The sequence below is a fragment of the Panthera uncia genome, chromosome A2 (assembly GCF_023721935.1).
Source record: "Panthera uncia isolate 11264 chromosome A2, Puncia_PCG_1.0, whole genome shotgun sequence".
Classification (NCBI taxonomy): domain Eukaryota; kingdom Metazoa; phylum Chordata; class Mammalia; order Carnivora; family Felidae; genus Panthera; species Panthera uncia.
Genome location: NC_064816.1, coordinates 27,978,018 through 27,996,752, shown reverse-complemented (window position 1 = coordinate 27,996,752; position 18,735 = coordinate 27,978,018). Strand labels below are relative to the sequence as shown.

Below are 18,735 nucleotides of genomic sequence, written 5' to 3'. Positions count from 1 at the left end.
ATTTAAATGTAAATAGCCATGTATCACCAGTGGTGACAGAACTGGAGAGTGCAACCACGAACACTGTAAAGTACCCTACATTCATGAAACTTTATTATCTTATTTGCAACCATGTCAGGCTTCTAGAATCAAATTTTCACTTCAAAAGGAAAAAAATTTCTTTCTTATAATTTCTTCCTTTATTCAGCGTCACATGGTTGCTTAGCTTTCAAGATCTGGAAGGTAAGGAGGGTAGCAAGCATCATGGGGTACTTTGCCAACAGCCAGCCATTCCCCCTGCTATTCTTAGGTAGATCCTGATGGGTCTAAATCTCTTGCTAGTGACTGGATTAAGCATGAACATGTGATCCAGTTCTGACCAATGGGACAGAAGGGTTGATTGGCCAGGGATGGAGTGCCTAGAGGAACATGTTACAGGCACTTAACTAGAGACACAAGAAAAGGATACCTTCTCTTCTTTCTCTGGCCTTTGTACCTCAGCATGTGACTTCTAGAACTGCTCAAGCTGTATTCAAGTCATGAGATAAGTGATTCTGAGGAACAAGCCCATTGATGGTAAAGTATAAACAACATGGAGTACACTTTAAAGATGGCAGAGTAAAAGATACTGCCCAGAAGTGCCCTGCCTCTAGAAGGCTATCTTAGATCATAAATTGCCCTTATTATTAAGCCGAGACAGTCAGATCTTTTCCAGAGGCTAAAACATGGAAATGGATGCTAAAACAAATCTTTATATGAAGACATGCTCTTGGAAATAACTTCTGTGTGAATATAGGAGAAAAATCCTCGTAATACTGCCAGCAGCCAGGACTACTCATAAGACAAAGGGAGGCAAATCTGACTAGTTCTTTCTGGCACAGCGGGTATGTGGTCCAATTGGCCCTGAGTGTTGAAATTTCCTTTTCACACCCTAGTGGATGGTGAGAGAAAGGGCAATCTTTAGATGAAGAGGATGTTGTAAGATAGCTCATTAAGAGGTGGTATAAGAATGTAAAAGCCACAGGACTTCAAAAAGTGTCAAAATCATTCCCCAAGAGAAGAGTGTGGACTATGTATTTCACAACAGTGAGGAGAAAATACCTCCATTATCACAGTGAGCCCCAGAAGCAGAAACATGCTACAAATGGCTTCTCTCATCTTTGCAGATACTACTCAAACAGCCTAGAAGAAGTTCAGGTTTCATTTTCCTGCTCAAATTTCTCAACAACCAATCACTACCAAATGTACTAATGGCATGCACACCCTGCTAGAAGGAAGAACACTGTCCTCACACTTGGAACTAGGGTAAGGGTGGGACAGAGAAAAATGGGTTCCAGGGGGGAAAGAGGCCAACAATAATTGGGGCAGGGCAACTTAATGATCCCTTTGGGAGTAGCAAAGTTTCATGCAGCTTCAAGAAGGAGCTCTTTTCCTCCCAGAAAATGGCCTTCCAACTGGGAGAATGTAGATCAACACAAACAGGAAATCTGGATCAAGTGGTTTCCCAAGTCCAGGAAAGATGTCAAGGTCAACTAAATTCACTAAGTGGGCTGAAGAGCATAATAATGCTCTTATTATATAAGAACATAATGCATACCTCACCACACCCCACTCTTTCATTATGAAATTCCCTCCATCAATTTAAAATATTTAATAAATCAGAGGCAATAGCCAGTAACAATGGCTAGTGGAGGATGTGTACAGAGGTCCACTGTTTGATCCTGGGAGGTCTCAAAATAGGAGGAGTGGCTGAGAAGGTTATGGAGGAGAAACTCACGGCGCTTGGCCCCAATGTGTATTTTAAGATTTTTAATAATCTATATGGCTATGCTAGAAGCAGGACACACAGTGAGTCATACTTTTTAAATTAGGCCACTAAGTATTTTCCCTAATTTTTAAGCCAATTCAAAGAAACTCTTTACCCTCTGTGATTTTCACGTCACAGATACAGGTTGATTGTATGGCATACAAGAAGAGGCTTTCAATTCTTCCGTGATGATAATAATACTTCCTAGAGAAGAAGATTTATTTTGCCATATTGGAACACCAATTGTATAAATGCTAAGTTTAAATTTTTCTTCAAACTGGTTCACTTTTTATAAAATCTTAAATATACAATTAATAGGAAATTTAACCAGCCCGGAATGGAAAATTAGCATAGCCTGCCAAATATTAAGGGTACCAGGATATAGTAAAACCCACAAGATCAAATTCTAAAATACTCTCCCCCAGCTGAAGGCTGTGGACAAGAACTATCTCCATTAAAAAGAGATACTGGTAAGTGACAGAAGTATTAAAAATTTATTAGCACCAAACTATGACGTTCTCCTTGATAAACAGGACTTTATTATGTTAAACGTCAGTTTCTTATATAGGGGTAGAGTCATTTCTCATGACATCATATCACATTCAATACTACACTCAGGGAAAACACTATTTATTAATACTATAGTAAGATTAATGAAAAGTAACAATTCGTAGAGTTACTACAAAGTATTACATAAGAAGGTAAGGTTCCATGGTATGTATATGTATAGGGTGAATATAAATTAAAAAGAAGACAGGTTAAATTTTAGTAGCAAGAATGACAACCAGGAATATGTACTACCCTTGATGCTACTGATTTCAAATAGAGTCATGTGAAATTACCAGCTGCAAGGTGGAGGTGTGGTTAATTTCAGGATCACTTAAGAAACCACTGAAGGCTAGGGCCCCTGTGTGGCTCTGTCGGTTAAGTGTCCGACTTCGGCTCAGGTCATGATCTCACGGTTCATGGGTTCGAGCCCCGCATCAGGCTCTGTGCTGACTGCTCAGAGCCCGGAGCCTGTGTCAGACTCTCTTGTCTTCCTCTCTCTCTGCCCCTCCCCTACTCACGCTCTGTCTCCCTCTGTCTCAAAAATAAATAAACATTAAAAAAAAGAAAAGAAACCACTCAAGGCTAACACTGCCACGGTACACTGTCCTCAGACTGGAAGAATACAGAAGGTAGCCTGACATCAACTGAACCATATAAGACTTTTGCTCGTGTACAGATTAATTACACTTGAACTTGTGGACTGAGTAAATTCAGTCTTTAAGCACATGAGACACTCATACCAGCTACATATGAGCAGTAATAAAAGTTCACAATCCAGCAAGACATTTCTGCTTTTTATACTGCCACCATGCCCACCCCATGAATAGAAGAGACAACAAGATAAAGAGTGCAGTTCAACTTAATATTTCAATAAAGAGAATGGCCAATAAAGTGTTACTCATCATGATATGTATCAAAGACATTTTTCCTGCCCCCCCGCCAAAAAAAAAGAAAGAAAAAAAGAAATTCCACATAACATAGCTTACCAATATCCAAAGGGAATGGTAGAATATTTCCCTATTCAGGGAGTCAGGGTAGTGGGTTTTATGAACCAAATCAGATATAATAAATGAGCACATAGTGTTAGGTCAGAAAAAAGATGACCAGCCTTTAAGTAAATCACACAGCACATTCGGATAATTGCTTTCTAGCTTTTTTTTAAGGCATGTATGAGGCTAGGAATATCTTTCTTTTGAAATTTTAAAGTAATAATGTCTTTCCACTAACCCACACTCCCCCCACCTTTGCCCCCAACAAGCTAGTTTCAAAGGAGAGAACATCATCCGTTCAAATTTATAACCAGGAAAAAAGATACTTGACTCTGATCCATCACAGATACGAAAAGATATATACTTATAGATAACTCTGTATGCCTTCTGTAGACACTAAATTTATAGATTATTGAATATTAAGATTTATGTTGTATCAAAGCAAATATTGACCTTATCTCTGCCTGGCTCAATATTTACTGCTTTGCTCAATAAATCTTGATGTTCATTTTCAAACTGAGTCAATATCAGTTCATTAATTTCTGCACAGTTCATACCAGCATTTTATAAAATTTGAAATGCCAGTGGACTGTTCCACCTAAAAAGTTTGGATACAGCCAATTATAGAGACAAAAGAGCTTTTACCTCCCTTCTGGATTTCCTTTTAGTTGTTCCTTTCTTTCTCTCTCCTCAAAATTGTTACAAAGGCAACTGCCTACATTTAATACCATTCAGCCATCTACTCTAAAATAAAAGGATTACTTTAGGAAATATTATGAATGTACTGGTATAAGAAATTAAAATATTCTAGATATAATTCTGTAACATGTTAAAGTATTATAGATATAAATGTAAAAAAAAGGAAATATCCCTCATTTTTCAATAATAACCACAATTAACTTCTGTCTATAGTCTCCAGACCAATCAGCTCTAATCATTAATAGGACCTTATTACCCACATTATTCTAGTATCTTCTGCCTATTTCACTTTGGTGGATGTGTAGTATGAGTTTCATCATAAGAATGTAGTATAATTACCCAGGTCCCTAGTTATGATTACTTCGTCTGTTAAACACAATGTCACATTGGGGATGTTCACAAGAGTTTCTAAAACACAAATTCCTAGAAACAGAAGTGCTGGATCAAAGACTATAAATATTTAACATTTTCACACATATTGCCAGAGAACCCTCCAAAAAGGCTCCACCAACCTACCTTCAGAGTCAGTTGAAAACCCACACTCTCAGGCTTCCATTTAACCCATTTTAAATGTCCCATCAGAGCAACAATTGAAAGTGTTTATCACTGATATATATTACTTGACACGAACACAGCACTGAACAATATTTCATCTTCCTAAGAGGCTTTTCCAAGGGTCACAAGGACCCTAAGGAATTTACTGATGTCCTTTACAGCATACAATAGCATCCATGAACTTGGCAAACACTCATGAAACCATCTCCAGGGAGAAGATGCCAAAAACTTAAATACTCGGGTGGCAAAGATTAGAAGAAGGTTTAAAAAAAAAAAAGAAAGAAAGGAAAGAAAAAGAAGGCATCTTTAAGATATGAGAACAGTCCCTTTCCAACAGTGGAGTGGGGGAGAGATGGAAAGAAAAAGCCAAACTTGGCCAAGTATTGAAAAATGCTCAAGGTATCTTAAGCATATGGCAACACACTTTTCTCTTTTATACATAAAGTCCTGATTAGTGTGTGACCATATGTGTTTTTTTCTCACCCTATCTATCCTTGTAATCACAGATCAAGTGTAAAAGAAAAAAGAGTACCTATAGGAAGAAACAGTTTGTTCTTCAATGTGTTCCCTACCTTGAGGCCCTCCTATTCCAAAATATTTAACTAAGAACAGGGAAATACCAAGATTAATTACACACAAAGGTTCTGTTCAAGCAACATAAGGTTTAAGAGAGCAGGAAATACGGACAAAACACTACACCATATCTTAATATTCAGTCCAAATTTTTTACCTTCATACCCAACTCCTCTTGACTCATTTTAAATTAAATGCAATGCCATCTTGGATCAGCCTCGGGATTATCCTAGACAATTTATTTTGCATTCTCTTCCCGATACTAATGGTAATGAATTCCCATGAACTCTTTCCTTTCATCTCTCAAATCTCTGATAATACAACTTCACCATTTTTCATCCCGCCTACTTCTCCCACTGACCAATCCTTAACCCTACAACCAGTGGTCTTCTTCAAATATAAAGCCAACATACTCCGTTTCCACCACGAAACCTTTAAATGCTTCCCCATCACTCTCCGATAGATGTTCTAGGTCACTGGCAGAATAATGAAAGACGCTTCATGGTCCAATACTCTGCATTATTCCCTCAACTTCCTCCACCCTACCATATGCTCTACACTTACTGAGCTCCTTTCATTTCCCCAGTCACTGCCGGGTCATTTCACGCCTCAAGGCCTCCTCATGTCCTGGAAAACACCTGCCTGTCTTTAACGGCTGGGATCAGGCAGCAATAATTCTGGGAGCCTCTCTGACCCCTCCCATTATAGCACAACACCTGAAATACAGTAAGTAATTAATAAGTGTGTTCAGTGAATAAGTATCTTCTACTTAGAATGGTACATAGAGTAATAGGGAGTTATAAAGAGAGAAATTAAGTGTAAAAAACAAAGAGAGGTTGGGGTGCCTGGGTAGCTCAGTCAGCTAAGCAATTGACTCTTGATTTCAGTCCAGGTCATGATCTCAGGGTTGGTGAGATCGGGCTCTGTGCTGACAGCATGGATCCTGCTTGGGATTCTATCTCCTCCTTGCTCTCTGCCCCTCCCCTGTTCATTCTCTCCCTCTCTCTCAAAAATAAATAAGCTTTTTTTTTTAAATTAATTTAAGAAAAAGAAAAACAAAGGGAGACTGATAAGGGAGAGGGGGTTCAGGCTAGGCATCAAAGTGGAGGGAACATTGAGCTGGGACTTGGAACATGAATCTCAAGACTGATTCCTCCCCAATGGTGCGGTTCCATCAGATAAGAAGCTCTCTATTGCAAACGCAATGTCTCTAGGGAAATGATTCCCTTCAGAAACTTCACAGAAGTCTTTAGGAGAAGAGCACACAATACAATATTAATATCAAACTCTGAGGTTCTAATGTGGCTTCCGTTCTCCCAATCACAAGAGCAGGCTTCTACAGGCAGGTATATTTTGCTTTACCCTTCATAGGCATTATTAAAAAGAGGCATGGAAATTATATTTTAGGAATTTAATTATATCTTAAGTTCACCAGGGGAGCTGATTAAAAGGATCCAATGGGGAAGCCTTTTGTAAATCACCCACTAATTTATCTGAATTTCATGGCAGGATCCCCTTAGTGAGTCCTCAAGCCCAGACTCTGACAGGAGTTCATTTATCTGTACATCCATTCACCCACTTGAAAAATATGCACCAAACAGGCACAAAATGAGATACTCGGGCACACAGCAGGAAAAAAAAAAAAAGGACTTATAATCCTCGTCCTCAAGGATTCTACATTTCGCTAGGGAAATGAAACATACACCTCCATGCACCACATACTCACACGCACGTGCATTCTAAAACAAGATGTCTATATGAAGAATGTAGTGGGGTGGCATATAATTAGGAGCCAAATGGGCAACGCGTATTCCACTCCAGAGCAGGGGCCAAGAATTACAGCAGGTGCTTACATATGTTACATATAACCCTCAAAAAGCCATCCTGCAAGATATGTCCTCTTTTGGTCTCCATTGTACAGCCGAGTAAGTCACCAACCAGGACAATGAAAAGGGACCTTGGGTGCCTCCTATGATGTCCTGGCCACAGCTGGAATGCCTCTTAGAATAATCCTGCTTGACCACTGCTCAGCACACCACCAGACACTTCTTGCAGGCAGTTCTGGCATCACTCATCTCAATTTTGGATTCCTCTAACAATGAGAATTGTCCCCCCTTGTACTGGTTGATAGACTCTTTCTACACAGAAGGAACATGAGGTATGGATTACCCGAAATGCAGAAAATCAAACAGGGTAAGTAAAAAAAGGGTAGGAGAAGAAACCGCAACTTACATTTCCCCAAGTCTCTAAGGGGGAAGAGAAAAAACAGATAGCTTTATAGAAATGCCTCCAATTTCCCCTTGAACTTGCTCCAGATTTGTTTCTCATCTCCCTTTCCGGCAACAATGACCTACCTAGCATTTGTTACTTTTTGTGTAATAATTACAGAAGTTCTGGGCAAATTCCAAAATTCATGAGCTGTCATCACTTCAAGGAACACAGAAAAATATCTGTGTCTTAGTCAAGTAAAACTAACAGAGATTATTTTAATATGTCCAGTGAGATACTCTTATTCAATCTTTGGGTTTTTTTTTTCCAGTATAATTCTGAAATACATAAAGAGGTCTTTCCCCTTTTGTCCCTATCTTGGAATAAGGAAAATAAACCCAAAGATAGAAAGTAATCTTGAAATTACAAAGCTATTATTAACATTTGATAATAATATCTTACATTTATGTTCCACTTTGTATCTCTTATGCATGAGACTTTCACATTGGACTCAGATATTATGACCCCCCCCCTTTTACAGTAGATGAAAATAAAACCCAGAGAGATAACCAATCTTCAGATGATCCCAATGGGACCAGAGCACGTATTTCCAGGCTCCTCAATAAACAGTCCTCTATGCTAGATGTTCACAGTGGCACTGTCTGATAAGCCTACAGAAGTAAAGATTTTAGCATCTCAAATGTAACGAGGAAGTGTGCATTACCCAAAGTGATACGGACAAACGGAAATAACCTGGTTAGTCCTAATGCGAAAGTTACACTAACATCAATGAACTACGGTTGTGACAATATCCCCAGCTCGAAAACTTGCACAACTCTCCTAAAGTGAACGTGGTGGGATGCCAGCAGAGTAACTGGGTCAGCATCAGGCACCAAACCCCACCTCCACAAAGGCAGCCTACTGAGCAGGACGCAGTAACCCAGGGGCACGGGGCCCCAGAAGCGCCAACACCCAACCCTCTCCCTGATCCAGCTCCTGTAGCACATCCTTCTCCATTCATCTCTTTCTTCATCCCCAGTCCTTTCCACCAGACTCCCTTCTGAATGCTAACTAGACTTGCTGAGGACATTGCAGCTCAAGGGAAAATGCAAGGGAGGAAAAAATTTTTTTAAAAAGAAGACATTTTCCAAATCTCTGAACAGTTCTGTTTATGAGTTAGGCTAATAAACCCAAGCTATCTCAATGTGAGCACGAGTTGGTAAACCTTTTCTCTAAAGGGCCAGATAAAGATATCCTAGGTCTTTTGGTCAGTCTGTAGCACCTACTCAACCCCACCACATAAGGGGCCATAGGCAATACCCAAAGGAGTGGGCATGGTTGTGTTTCAGTAAAACTTTATACACAAAAACAGCCATGGTGTGTATAGTACAGTTGAGGATAGTTTGTTTAAACCCTCATTCCCAAATCCCAAATGGGGAGTTCTTGTGGATTTAACTGACAAAATTTAGCTTACTCAGCTCCCAGTATAACCAAGTGATCACCCAGTGGCCCGTCACAGGTACCCACTGAGAATTGCAATTAACAACATCAACAGCAGCAAAAGTAATTAATAATCATGTCAAAAACAGCAGGAATATTAGGTACTGGATGCAAGAGACTATGTTATTTTTCACACATATCATCTCATTTCATCCCCAAAACAACTCTATGAGGGAAGCGTTCTTAATTATCCCCATTTCAAAAATGGAGAACCTCAATCTACAAGAAATTAAATGTCCTCCCAATGTCACAAAAATAGTAGGAGACAGGGGCGCCTGGGTGGCTCAGTTGGTTAAGCATCCAACTTAGGCTCAGGTCATGATCTCACGGTTCATGAGTTTGGGCCCCACGTCGGGCTCTGTACTGACAGCTCAGAGCCTGCTTCGGATTCTGTGTCTCCCTCTCTCTCTCTGCCCCTCCCATGCTCATGCTCTGTCTCTGTCACTCTCTCTCAATAATAAATAAACATTTAAAAAAAATTTTTTTTAAGTGTTAAGAGATAAAACTCCTATTTGAGCCATAGTCTACATGACTTCAAAATCCATACTCTCACACACCATACCCCCAAAGCACCAATGATATTATCTTAGGAGGAAGTAAGACAAATCTGTGAATCAGAGGCATGAAATTAAAATCTAGACCATCAAACCAACCTTTTAGAAATGGCCTGCTTCACTTTTGCTAAATTTAAAAACAATTCCCTCTACAAACAACGAGCCTTTCCCTTGGCACACCAGCTTTCCAAGCAGCATTTATACCTAGAGGTGTATATACCTGTATCTCAGAGCAGACTTCTGGTCTACTGTGGTTTCAAGGCCTTGGTCTCAAGTACCCAAAGTGACAGACAACAACCGCTTCCTGATCTGTCTTTGTCTATTGGCCAAATGCTAAGAAGTGTCTCTGATGGACCCAAAGTCTTGTTGACATGAAAATCGATATTCCAGCACTTTGGAGTGAAGCAACCATGGATACCATAGAATTTTCAGGAAGAACTAAGTTAAAGCATATGGACTATATACCATCAATTGATCTCTGTCTCAATCTTTTCTTCTTCTCTTACTTTTTATTTTCTCCATTTTCCCCTTAAGGAAGTAACTTCTCTGTTTCTTCCAAACCACTCTATAGCCTTCTGGGAGATTCCTCATATGACTGTCGTATCCCACCCAGGAAAAAAAAAAAAACAACTAGGAGAGGAGTTGACAAACTACAGCCTGTGGACCTTATCCAACCCTACCCAACTGGCCACCTAGTTTAATACAGCCTGTGAAGTAAGAATGGTTCTTCTATTTTTAAATGATTGAGGGGAAAAAAAATAAAAGGAAGTATAATATTTCCTGAAACATGAAAATTATACACAACTCAAATTTAAGTGCTCATAAATAAATTTTTCTGGAAACCCAGCCAGTTTATCTAGGATTACCGATGGCTGCCTCTGCACGACAGTGGAAGAGAGACCACACATAGCCTACAAAGCCTAAGATATTTACTGTCTGGAGTTTTTACAGAAAAGAGGTGCCAAAAGCCTGCCACTGAACTACTAGCCCTTCTGCTGATAGAGGCAGTTCCCAGATCCGTTCCAGAAATGCATTCCGGAAATGCAAAACGGAGACTCATTAGGTCCACTGGAGTTAAGGATGTCAACAACTGCTCCATTCCAAAGACTGCACCACATGCATCCATTGTTAACTGAGTGATGGCAAAAGTTTTAGGTCTTTCATTTCTTCGATGCCACTTGCAATCAGAGATGCTGATGGGATAGAACTTCCAATTTCCTGCCTAACAGCATTATTATTCTAGATTACAGCATTATTATTCTAGATTGATGAACTGTAAATAGCAGGCCACTTTACGCCTCCTCCTAACTGATATGGGAGCCACAGGGTACAAAATGATAAATTTTCTTCGCGTTTCTTGGCAAGAAGCTACGTATATATGTAACTCTGGCCTTCATCGCGCAATTTCCTTCATTTATCAGAAATGGTGACAAAAAGGCTCTAATTAGATAATTCTAATCACAAGGAGTTGGGTGTGATGGAAGACTTCAGAATCACTATCTGTTCCTTGCAAAACAAAACAGATAGGCTATTCTCCCCGTAGGGGCAGGAGATTTATCAATAGACAAAAGGATGCAAAAAGCCAATAGATAAGGTGTAATTAAAGATCAAGCCTATAAATTTTACAGTGACATAAATTTAACAAGATTTGCAGGTGGAAATTCAGGATTGAAAACCAGAGCATCATGATGAAAATAATGCCTTGCAATTCTATATGCAATGACATTGCATAAACACAGATTTATTATTAATACTAATACCCCATGCCTTCAAGCCTTTTCCTACAAATTATTTGAATTATCCAGTGCCACCATAATTTCCAAAGTTGTCTATCTTCCTCAGCCTTTCCTCCTTAATTGGCTACAATACATTTTCCATATATTTGTAAGCATCAAAATCTCGTTTGGAACTAACAATCCACCTATCTTACTTTTGATGGTTGCTGGAAGCATCATCCAGAAATGTCTGTATATTCTTGTAGGTGTTCATTTTTATTCCCCCCTTAGAATGTAAGAAAATTATTTGCAGTGTAACATTCAACATACTTTTAATAATGCTCTCTTGTCTCCACTGGCTTGAAGGCTAAAAGTTTAAAAGCAAAAATGAAAAGAACTGCAGAATGCCATAGAGGGCTGAAATATATTCAACTAAGAAGATCTGACTTGAAAATAAAGTTGCATTTTTTTTTAGATTAAAGCACAACAGATCATTTTGGTATGTGACGCTTTGTAATATTTAGCAGACATTTAGCAGCTGAAGACTAGCCTTGTATTTGCTGCTTTCTGAAATCACTGCCACTGAAAAGACAGAAAAGAAAAGGCTGTGTCTTTTGGGAAATTACATGTTTGGTACAATAACTCATTAACAAGTAAAGTTCAGAAATAAATGCAAATTGAGGGGAAAAAAAAGCAGGTTGAGAAAACAGGTGGGAGGGATAAATTAAGGTACTTATATAACCTTGAGGAAAAACAGGCTCCGGTGTTGCAACTTGTAGTGAACTACCAAAGGTTTGAACAAACAAGTTAGGTGTGAAACTGATTGAAAGAGTACTCTCCAGTGAGTTTCACGGGGTTGGTGACTGGCCTGTGTGATCCTGGTTGGAACACATGAACTCACCGGAGTAGGCCCAGTACGGGTCACCTGAAGCCTTACGCCTGCGGATCTGCGCTGAGCTGCCGTGTCTGTTCTCGTGCAGGGCCCCGACGTAGCCTTCTGTCAAGGCTGGAAGAGAGGGAGAGCACAGTGAGTTCACTGGACATAGGAAGGGTGTCCAACACACCTCGGGTGACTTCCCAGAAGCACACACCTCAGGGATAATGGAATAGAACCTCTTGACTTACAGAAACACAACTACAGGATAACCTAGACAGATTATCAGGATTACTACGAAGAGTAGTTTACAATGAGCCTTTCCTTTGGGTCACCAAGCATGGTGCACTAAGCCCCTGACCTATAGTATCTTACATAGTCTGCAGAACACTACTAGATAATACATCCGGTGGTCCCAATAATGAGACCATTCTATAGATAAGCAAACTGAACCTTACAGAAGTTAAATAACTTTAACTTGCCCAATGTCCCCTCAACTAGTAGACTTGGAATCCGCGGTTTTTATTCCGGCTACGTAGATAAGCCTAGGTCCTAGCTGCGAAAGGCCTCTAAGCCTTATTTGATCTTCACAGAGCAAGGGGTCATTTGGTCTCTTTTACAACTGGAGGAATTAAGGCTCAGGGACACTAAGTAACTGGTCCCAGGTAACACAGATAAGCACACAGCCATCGGGGAACTGAACATGAGCCTGCCTGCATCAAAGCCACGGATTCTGCCATCCAAACACATCACTGTGTAAGGCCTGGGAGACATCCCATGGTGACTACACATCCTCCACATCCTTTAGACCCTAAACAGTCACCTGTTATACCTGAAGATATGAAATGCGAAACCCGCAAGGTCAACACTGCTCAGAAAAGAAACCCTGTTTCATGATGTATTTTTGGAAAACTCATAATGATTCCAATCTTCTATGCCATTACAGAGAGCCTGCTACACTGTTCAAACTCCTCCCCTCCCAACCAATTCATGAATGTAAATTTCCCTTCTTGTGAGCCCACACCCAAATGCACTGACATGTAAGAACACAAATACCACAGGTGTCCAGAATCCAAAATGAAATGGAATTACACTTCAAACAATACATCCCAGCTATCTATGTTAATATTTAAATGCACCCAAACAAAATCAAGTGTGCTTTTAAAAAGCAGGGACGATGGTTAGGAGAACTGTAGATTCAATTTAAGATTAGGAAGGCACTAAGAAAACAGTACATTCTCCATTCTGAATTTGTCAAAGTAACGATAATGATGTCACCATGATGGCATATTAGGAAACATGTAAAGTACAGACAGTCCCCAACTTACGACGGACCAACCTACCAATTTTTCAGCTTTACTAATGGTGCAAAAACCATACGCAGTCAGTGGGAACCGAACCTCGGATGTTGGATTTGGATCTTCTCCCCAGGCTGGCAATATGCCAGGTAAGATCTTCTTGCCCTTATGCTGGGCAGCAGAGGGCACAGCTACCAATCAACCCCACGACCACGAGGATCACCAGCCAACCCGCCTCCAACCATCTGTACTCACACAGCCATTGTTTTTCACATTCCGTAGAGTATCCAATGAATTACATGAAACATTCAACACAGTATTATAAGCTAGGCTTTGTGTTTGATGATTCAGCCCAACTGTAGGCTAATGTAAGCATTCTGAACATGTTTAAGGCAGGCTGGGCTAAGCTAGGGCATTCAGTAGGTTAGCTGTATAAAATACATTCTCAGTGCAAGATATTTTCCACTTACAACAAGTTTATGAGAACATAACCCCATCGAAAGTCGAGGAGATCTGTGCTTTAGGCTTGCATGTCAACTCCAAACACTGGTTTAAAAAAAAAAATGCTTGAAAAGTAAACCTGATACTGATACCATTTATGTTTGTTCGTTGGTCCTGAACAACAAAAACTAAAATTTTTGTTGATAAAGGCTTAGGAAGCCACCATGCAACCCATCCTACTATTTTGCAGATAAGCCATGCAGAGATCCAGGAAGTTGACCATTTTAAACTTCTAGAGATCAAAAATAAAATTTTCCATCTCCTACACTCCTATTCTATTTTTTCCCTGCATTAAAGCACACTACATAAATAATTGTTCGGCTTATTTGTTTTCTGTGCATGTGGGAAACTTTTTTATGTATCTGTTTAATATGCTTCTTAGAGCTAGTTCACTCTAAATAATTATTCCCAAATAATCCTTCCTCTTTCTGTCAAGGCAATGAGCAAAACACTGCCTTGAACACAGAAATGTGACCTCCATTAGGGTATGTGGTTGAGCCTGAATTTCCTTGCTTGTTAAATGAAGCTAAAAGTAGCAGCTTCATAGCATTGTTACAACACCACCACAAGATACTGTGAGCAGAGCAGCTAAGCACTGGGCACAGAGTGATTCAAAAATACCAAATAATAGAGAAAAAATTTGTTACAGAGACTCTGATTTTGTCATTATCATACCCACGCCCCATAAGTCTACCTGTTAAGTCATGTAATGGGCAGTCTATCCTGTCATCCCATCCCTGCCAGCTCCAAGGGGGCCTTGTTTGGCTTAAACCAGCCAATCATTGTAAACCGTGCCCTTGATCCCAGTGACATGTTTGGCAGTGGGGACATCAGTCAATCAGAGAGATTCTTCCTTCTGCCTGGCGGGGTTAGGGCAGGATCCAGAAAGCCTCAGGAGCCTAGCTAGGGGTCAAGGAGAAGATCAGGAGAGAAGCTCAAAAATACAAATACACCAGGGGAAGCAAAATCTATAGATCAATTCTGCTGACAAAATTAAAGCCCATGACAAAGGTAATTTGAAACTGTTCCTGTGGGAAGCTTTATATTTACATGAACAAATTACCTGCCAAAGCTCCCTTTTCTGTCCCTTGTATACAAAAGATCCCCAATTGACACTATAAAGGTGACCTTGGTGACCTTCAAATGAGTCAATTCTACACCTGATCATCAATTTCTCCATGCATAAAAGGTCATTGTTGGACTAGAGCTCTAATTCTCACCTTGGATGCTTTAAAAACAAAACAAAAGCAAAACAAATAATCTATGCCCTGGAGGCTACCACTTAAGATTCAGATTCACTTGATCTGGGGTGGCACCAAGATATAGCATACAGGTACTTTTCTTAAAGAAAGTTCTCCAGGTGATTCAATTTTGAAGTCAGAGATAAAAATACAAACTTCCCTGCTGAGCTAGACCAGAGACCCCCTTCAATTCTGACATTCTCTCAACTCACCCTCACAGCCTGGAACCTGACTGGCTAAGTTAACCCTGGGAAAAGGCTGACCAGGCAAGGATGAACCGCTTACTACAGAAATCATACGGGTGTAGCATCAACCTCAGAATGTGGCTAAATCTGAACTCAACCAGAAAAGCTCACACACAAATGAGCCAGATGTAAAAGGAAAGGAGGAATGGAATCATCCTCAGGATATTCATTTATACCTTTTACAGAAGGTGTTATCTGGAATCACAATCTCTACAACCAATCCCCCTTTTGTCCTGAAAAGGAGGTGCTTGTCATTTTCCAGAACCTTTGAGAAGACTGGGGTGGGGAACAAAGGAGGACAAGGGCTGCCAGAACCATCTCTCATGGGTGTTGCTTTCGTGTGAGCAGTGATGTTAGCCATCCTGCAGGAAAAGCAAAGCAACAGAGCCCAGAGCTTCATCAGGTAAGCAGGTTTGGGGATCCCACACCTGCCAGCTTCCCAAGCCCACTGAACTATTAGTGGAAAAAGCAAACCTACAAAGACGCATCCAATTCAAGAAACAAGGGAGGTATAACCATCAGAAGGTCCTCCCCTGACACTGCAAAGTAATGGAATCCATACCCCAAAGAGCAGTTGCCTTCCCAGCCATCCATATGCAGCACACTGTGAACTAAGGGGCCTCAGCTGAGGGGCAGAGCTGTCTAAAGGGAGTTCACTTGGGACAAAAAACAAGACGTGTGTATTTGCTGGAAACAGGCCAACTGACAAGAGTTAACACAGAGGGCAGGGCTATCCCAAGGAAGGCGGGCTAACCCCGTCTTCATCACACCCCCAAAAGTACGGAGGTACAATGTGAGCTGCACATAGCAAGGTGAAGAATGGGCAAAAAAACCCTGCTTCTGAAGGACATGCTGTGTGGCCTAGGACGGGCTCCAAGCTCCCCAGAGATAAGGAGCTCTCAACCTACCATCCATGATGGCATCCGGAATATGGTAGGTATTTGATCATGAGTGAGTGAATGACTACACACACACATGAACAACAAAAAGGCTGATAGTGTCTGTGTTGGCGGGGGGGCGGGGGGCGGATAAGAGTGGGTGCGTCTATCTGTGTATATGTACATGTGTGTATTCATATCAGCCACAAGCAAAACCACAACCTTCCCACTGCCTCACTTTCTAGTCACTGCCCAATTATCACAATAGCAAACATCTAAAACATGAAGCTGGAGGGAATGATCTGGAATTCCTCACAAGTGACTGTTTAGGGAGGCAACTCAGAAATGAACAGGGAGGCAAAGGACTTTATCACCCCAACACCAGATTTCTTTTTAACACATAAACTATTCATTAAAGATGACTATATTTAGTTTTCCCTTTTATTCCATCCACGTCAGTAATGTGTGATTTCTTTTTCTCTAAGAACATAAGCATGTACGAATGGCACTTCTATAATTTAAAACAAAAGAATTTTACTCCCCTCTTCAAATGTATTTTCATCATATAATAAGGTGTTTTTTAAAAAACAATTTTTAGAAATTATTTGAACAGCACTCAAAGATGTGAATTGAGGGGCGCCTGGGTGGCGCAGTCGGTTAAGCGTCCGACTTCAGCCAGGTCACGATCTCGCGGTCCGTGAGTTCGAGCCCCGCGTCAGGCTCTGGGCTGATGGCTCGGAGCCTGGAGCCTGTTTCCGATTCTGTGTCTCCCTCTCTCTCTGCCCCTCCCCCGTTCATGCTCTGTCTCTCTCTGTCCCAAAAATGAATAAAAAATGTTGAAAAAAAAAATTAAAAAAAAAAAAAAAAAGATGTGAATTGAGTATACTAAGCAACATAATATATTACTGGCAAGGAGCAGAGATTTGCAAAAGAAACAATCTGAGGTTCCCAAGTAAAGATACAGACTCAGCACCCCAAATTCAATCAATTTTAATACTCTTTGTATTCTTTAAACTCAAACAGCCAACCAACAGCAGCATGGCAATGTTATGGTAAGGCTATGAATCATGCTATTGATTTTCAATATCTTCTGTGCAGAAAATTAAATTATGCAAATGCATGCCTTTACGGATCCTTACCTTAATGCGAAATTACATACTTGCTTATGTCAGCAACTTAATTACACAATTAAAAATGGAGCATGCTTACGAAAATATGTATTTTCATTCTTCAGAACAGACAAGAAGTATAAATCTGCCTATGGATATCCTGTTACTAGTAAGAGGGAGGAGTCAGTGTTGTGCAAACATGTATTCTATCAAGTTCTACAGCACCAAGCCCACTATGGTTAATGGAGCTGAAGTCATCTGTCAGCAGAAAGCTCAGGAGGGCTTTTAATGCTGTGATAATGCTTCAAGGAATTGGGATCACCGTGATGGAACAAGTGTAGAAGACAAAAAGGACATCCAATAGTGCACAATGGTGCAGACTCCACCTCAAAGAGGTAGTCTCCAGTGCGACTTCAACCAACACACACACACACACACACACACGGCTAGCACACCTGGGCAAGAGGAATATCAAACCCGGGCAGCCTTCGAGGGTCTGAATGGTATAATAATGAAATGAGTTTAGACGTTAATACCCAGCTACTCCCATCATCCAGGAGAATTTGAGCCTCCCAATTTTGACAGGATGAAAGTGTAGATTTCAAAACCAATAGCATTAACTAGCCAATGATGCTTACGCCTCACTCAGCAGGAGGAAGCTTTAAGTCAGGTCGGTTGCTATGCAGAGCGGGAAATGAGTGACAGGTATTTTCATCAGGGAGATTTCATAAACTCTACCCCCTCTCAGAACTTCTCCGGAGCCTACCTCATTTCCAGCCTGAAGCAAAAAAGATAAAAATGTTTCCAGACCCAAAGGCCCAATCCTTTCCTATAAAAATATCCAAAGAGTTACCTACCACTGAAGATATCAACGGAACTGTTTCCTATGTGCATGATTTAATTTCCCAGAGCCACCGGACATAGTTTATAACAATAAATGTTTGTATTCTGGGATTATAAAAGCAGATGTGTATCCCATCTGCCTTAACTATATCTTCAGGAGGATTCTATGTAATCTTGACTCTGAGCGTTTCCCAGAAATTTTGACTTGGGGGAAATAAAAAGAGTTTCAAGCTGTCTGAACTCTACTGTGTTAATTTGCAGGCAGAACATTTTTCATACAAAGAGACCAGCCCCTCTAAACACTACATTAAATAACATTCCTGACATAGTGTCTTTCCTTAGGTTCTACTGTCAAAGAGAAGGGTCACTAAATCTACATGGGAGAAAACTAAATGCGGTTATGTAATGATGGAGACTGGTTTCTTCCAATACTGCAAATGTGTGAATTGAAATCCCAGAGTACAGCCAACGTCTTGTTGTTTTTTGACAAAGATGATACATTTACACATGCATTTGTGTCTCCGAAAATGAGTGGAAGTCTGAGATGCCCACCGAGAAAGACACACAGTCACTAGGCATTTCAGCACATCCGCAGCATTCCTTCAGATGACTGTTATC

The 18,735-nt window shown here is 40.5% G+C and overlaps 1 protein-coding gene across 3 annotated transcripts in view; it reads right to left on the bottom strand.

Moving 5' to 3' along the window:
- The window catches only part of PTPRG (protein tyrosine phosphatase receptor type G), a 709,519-nt gene that overhangs the window by 520,643 nt on the left and 170,141 nt on the right, over positions 1-18,735 (bottom strand). For all 3 annotated transcript variants that reach the window (XM_049642644.1, XM_049642643.1, XM_049642642.1), the window contains exon 2: positions 12,030-12,134. In XM_049642644.1, the coding sequence (XP_049498601.1) occupies positions 12,030-12,134 (105 nt within the window). The remainder of the gene's footprint in view (positions 1-12,029; positions 12,135-18,735) is intronic.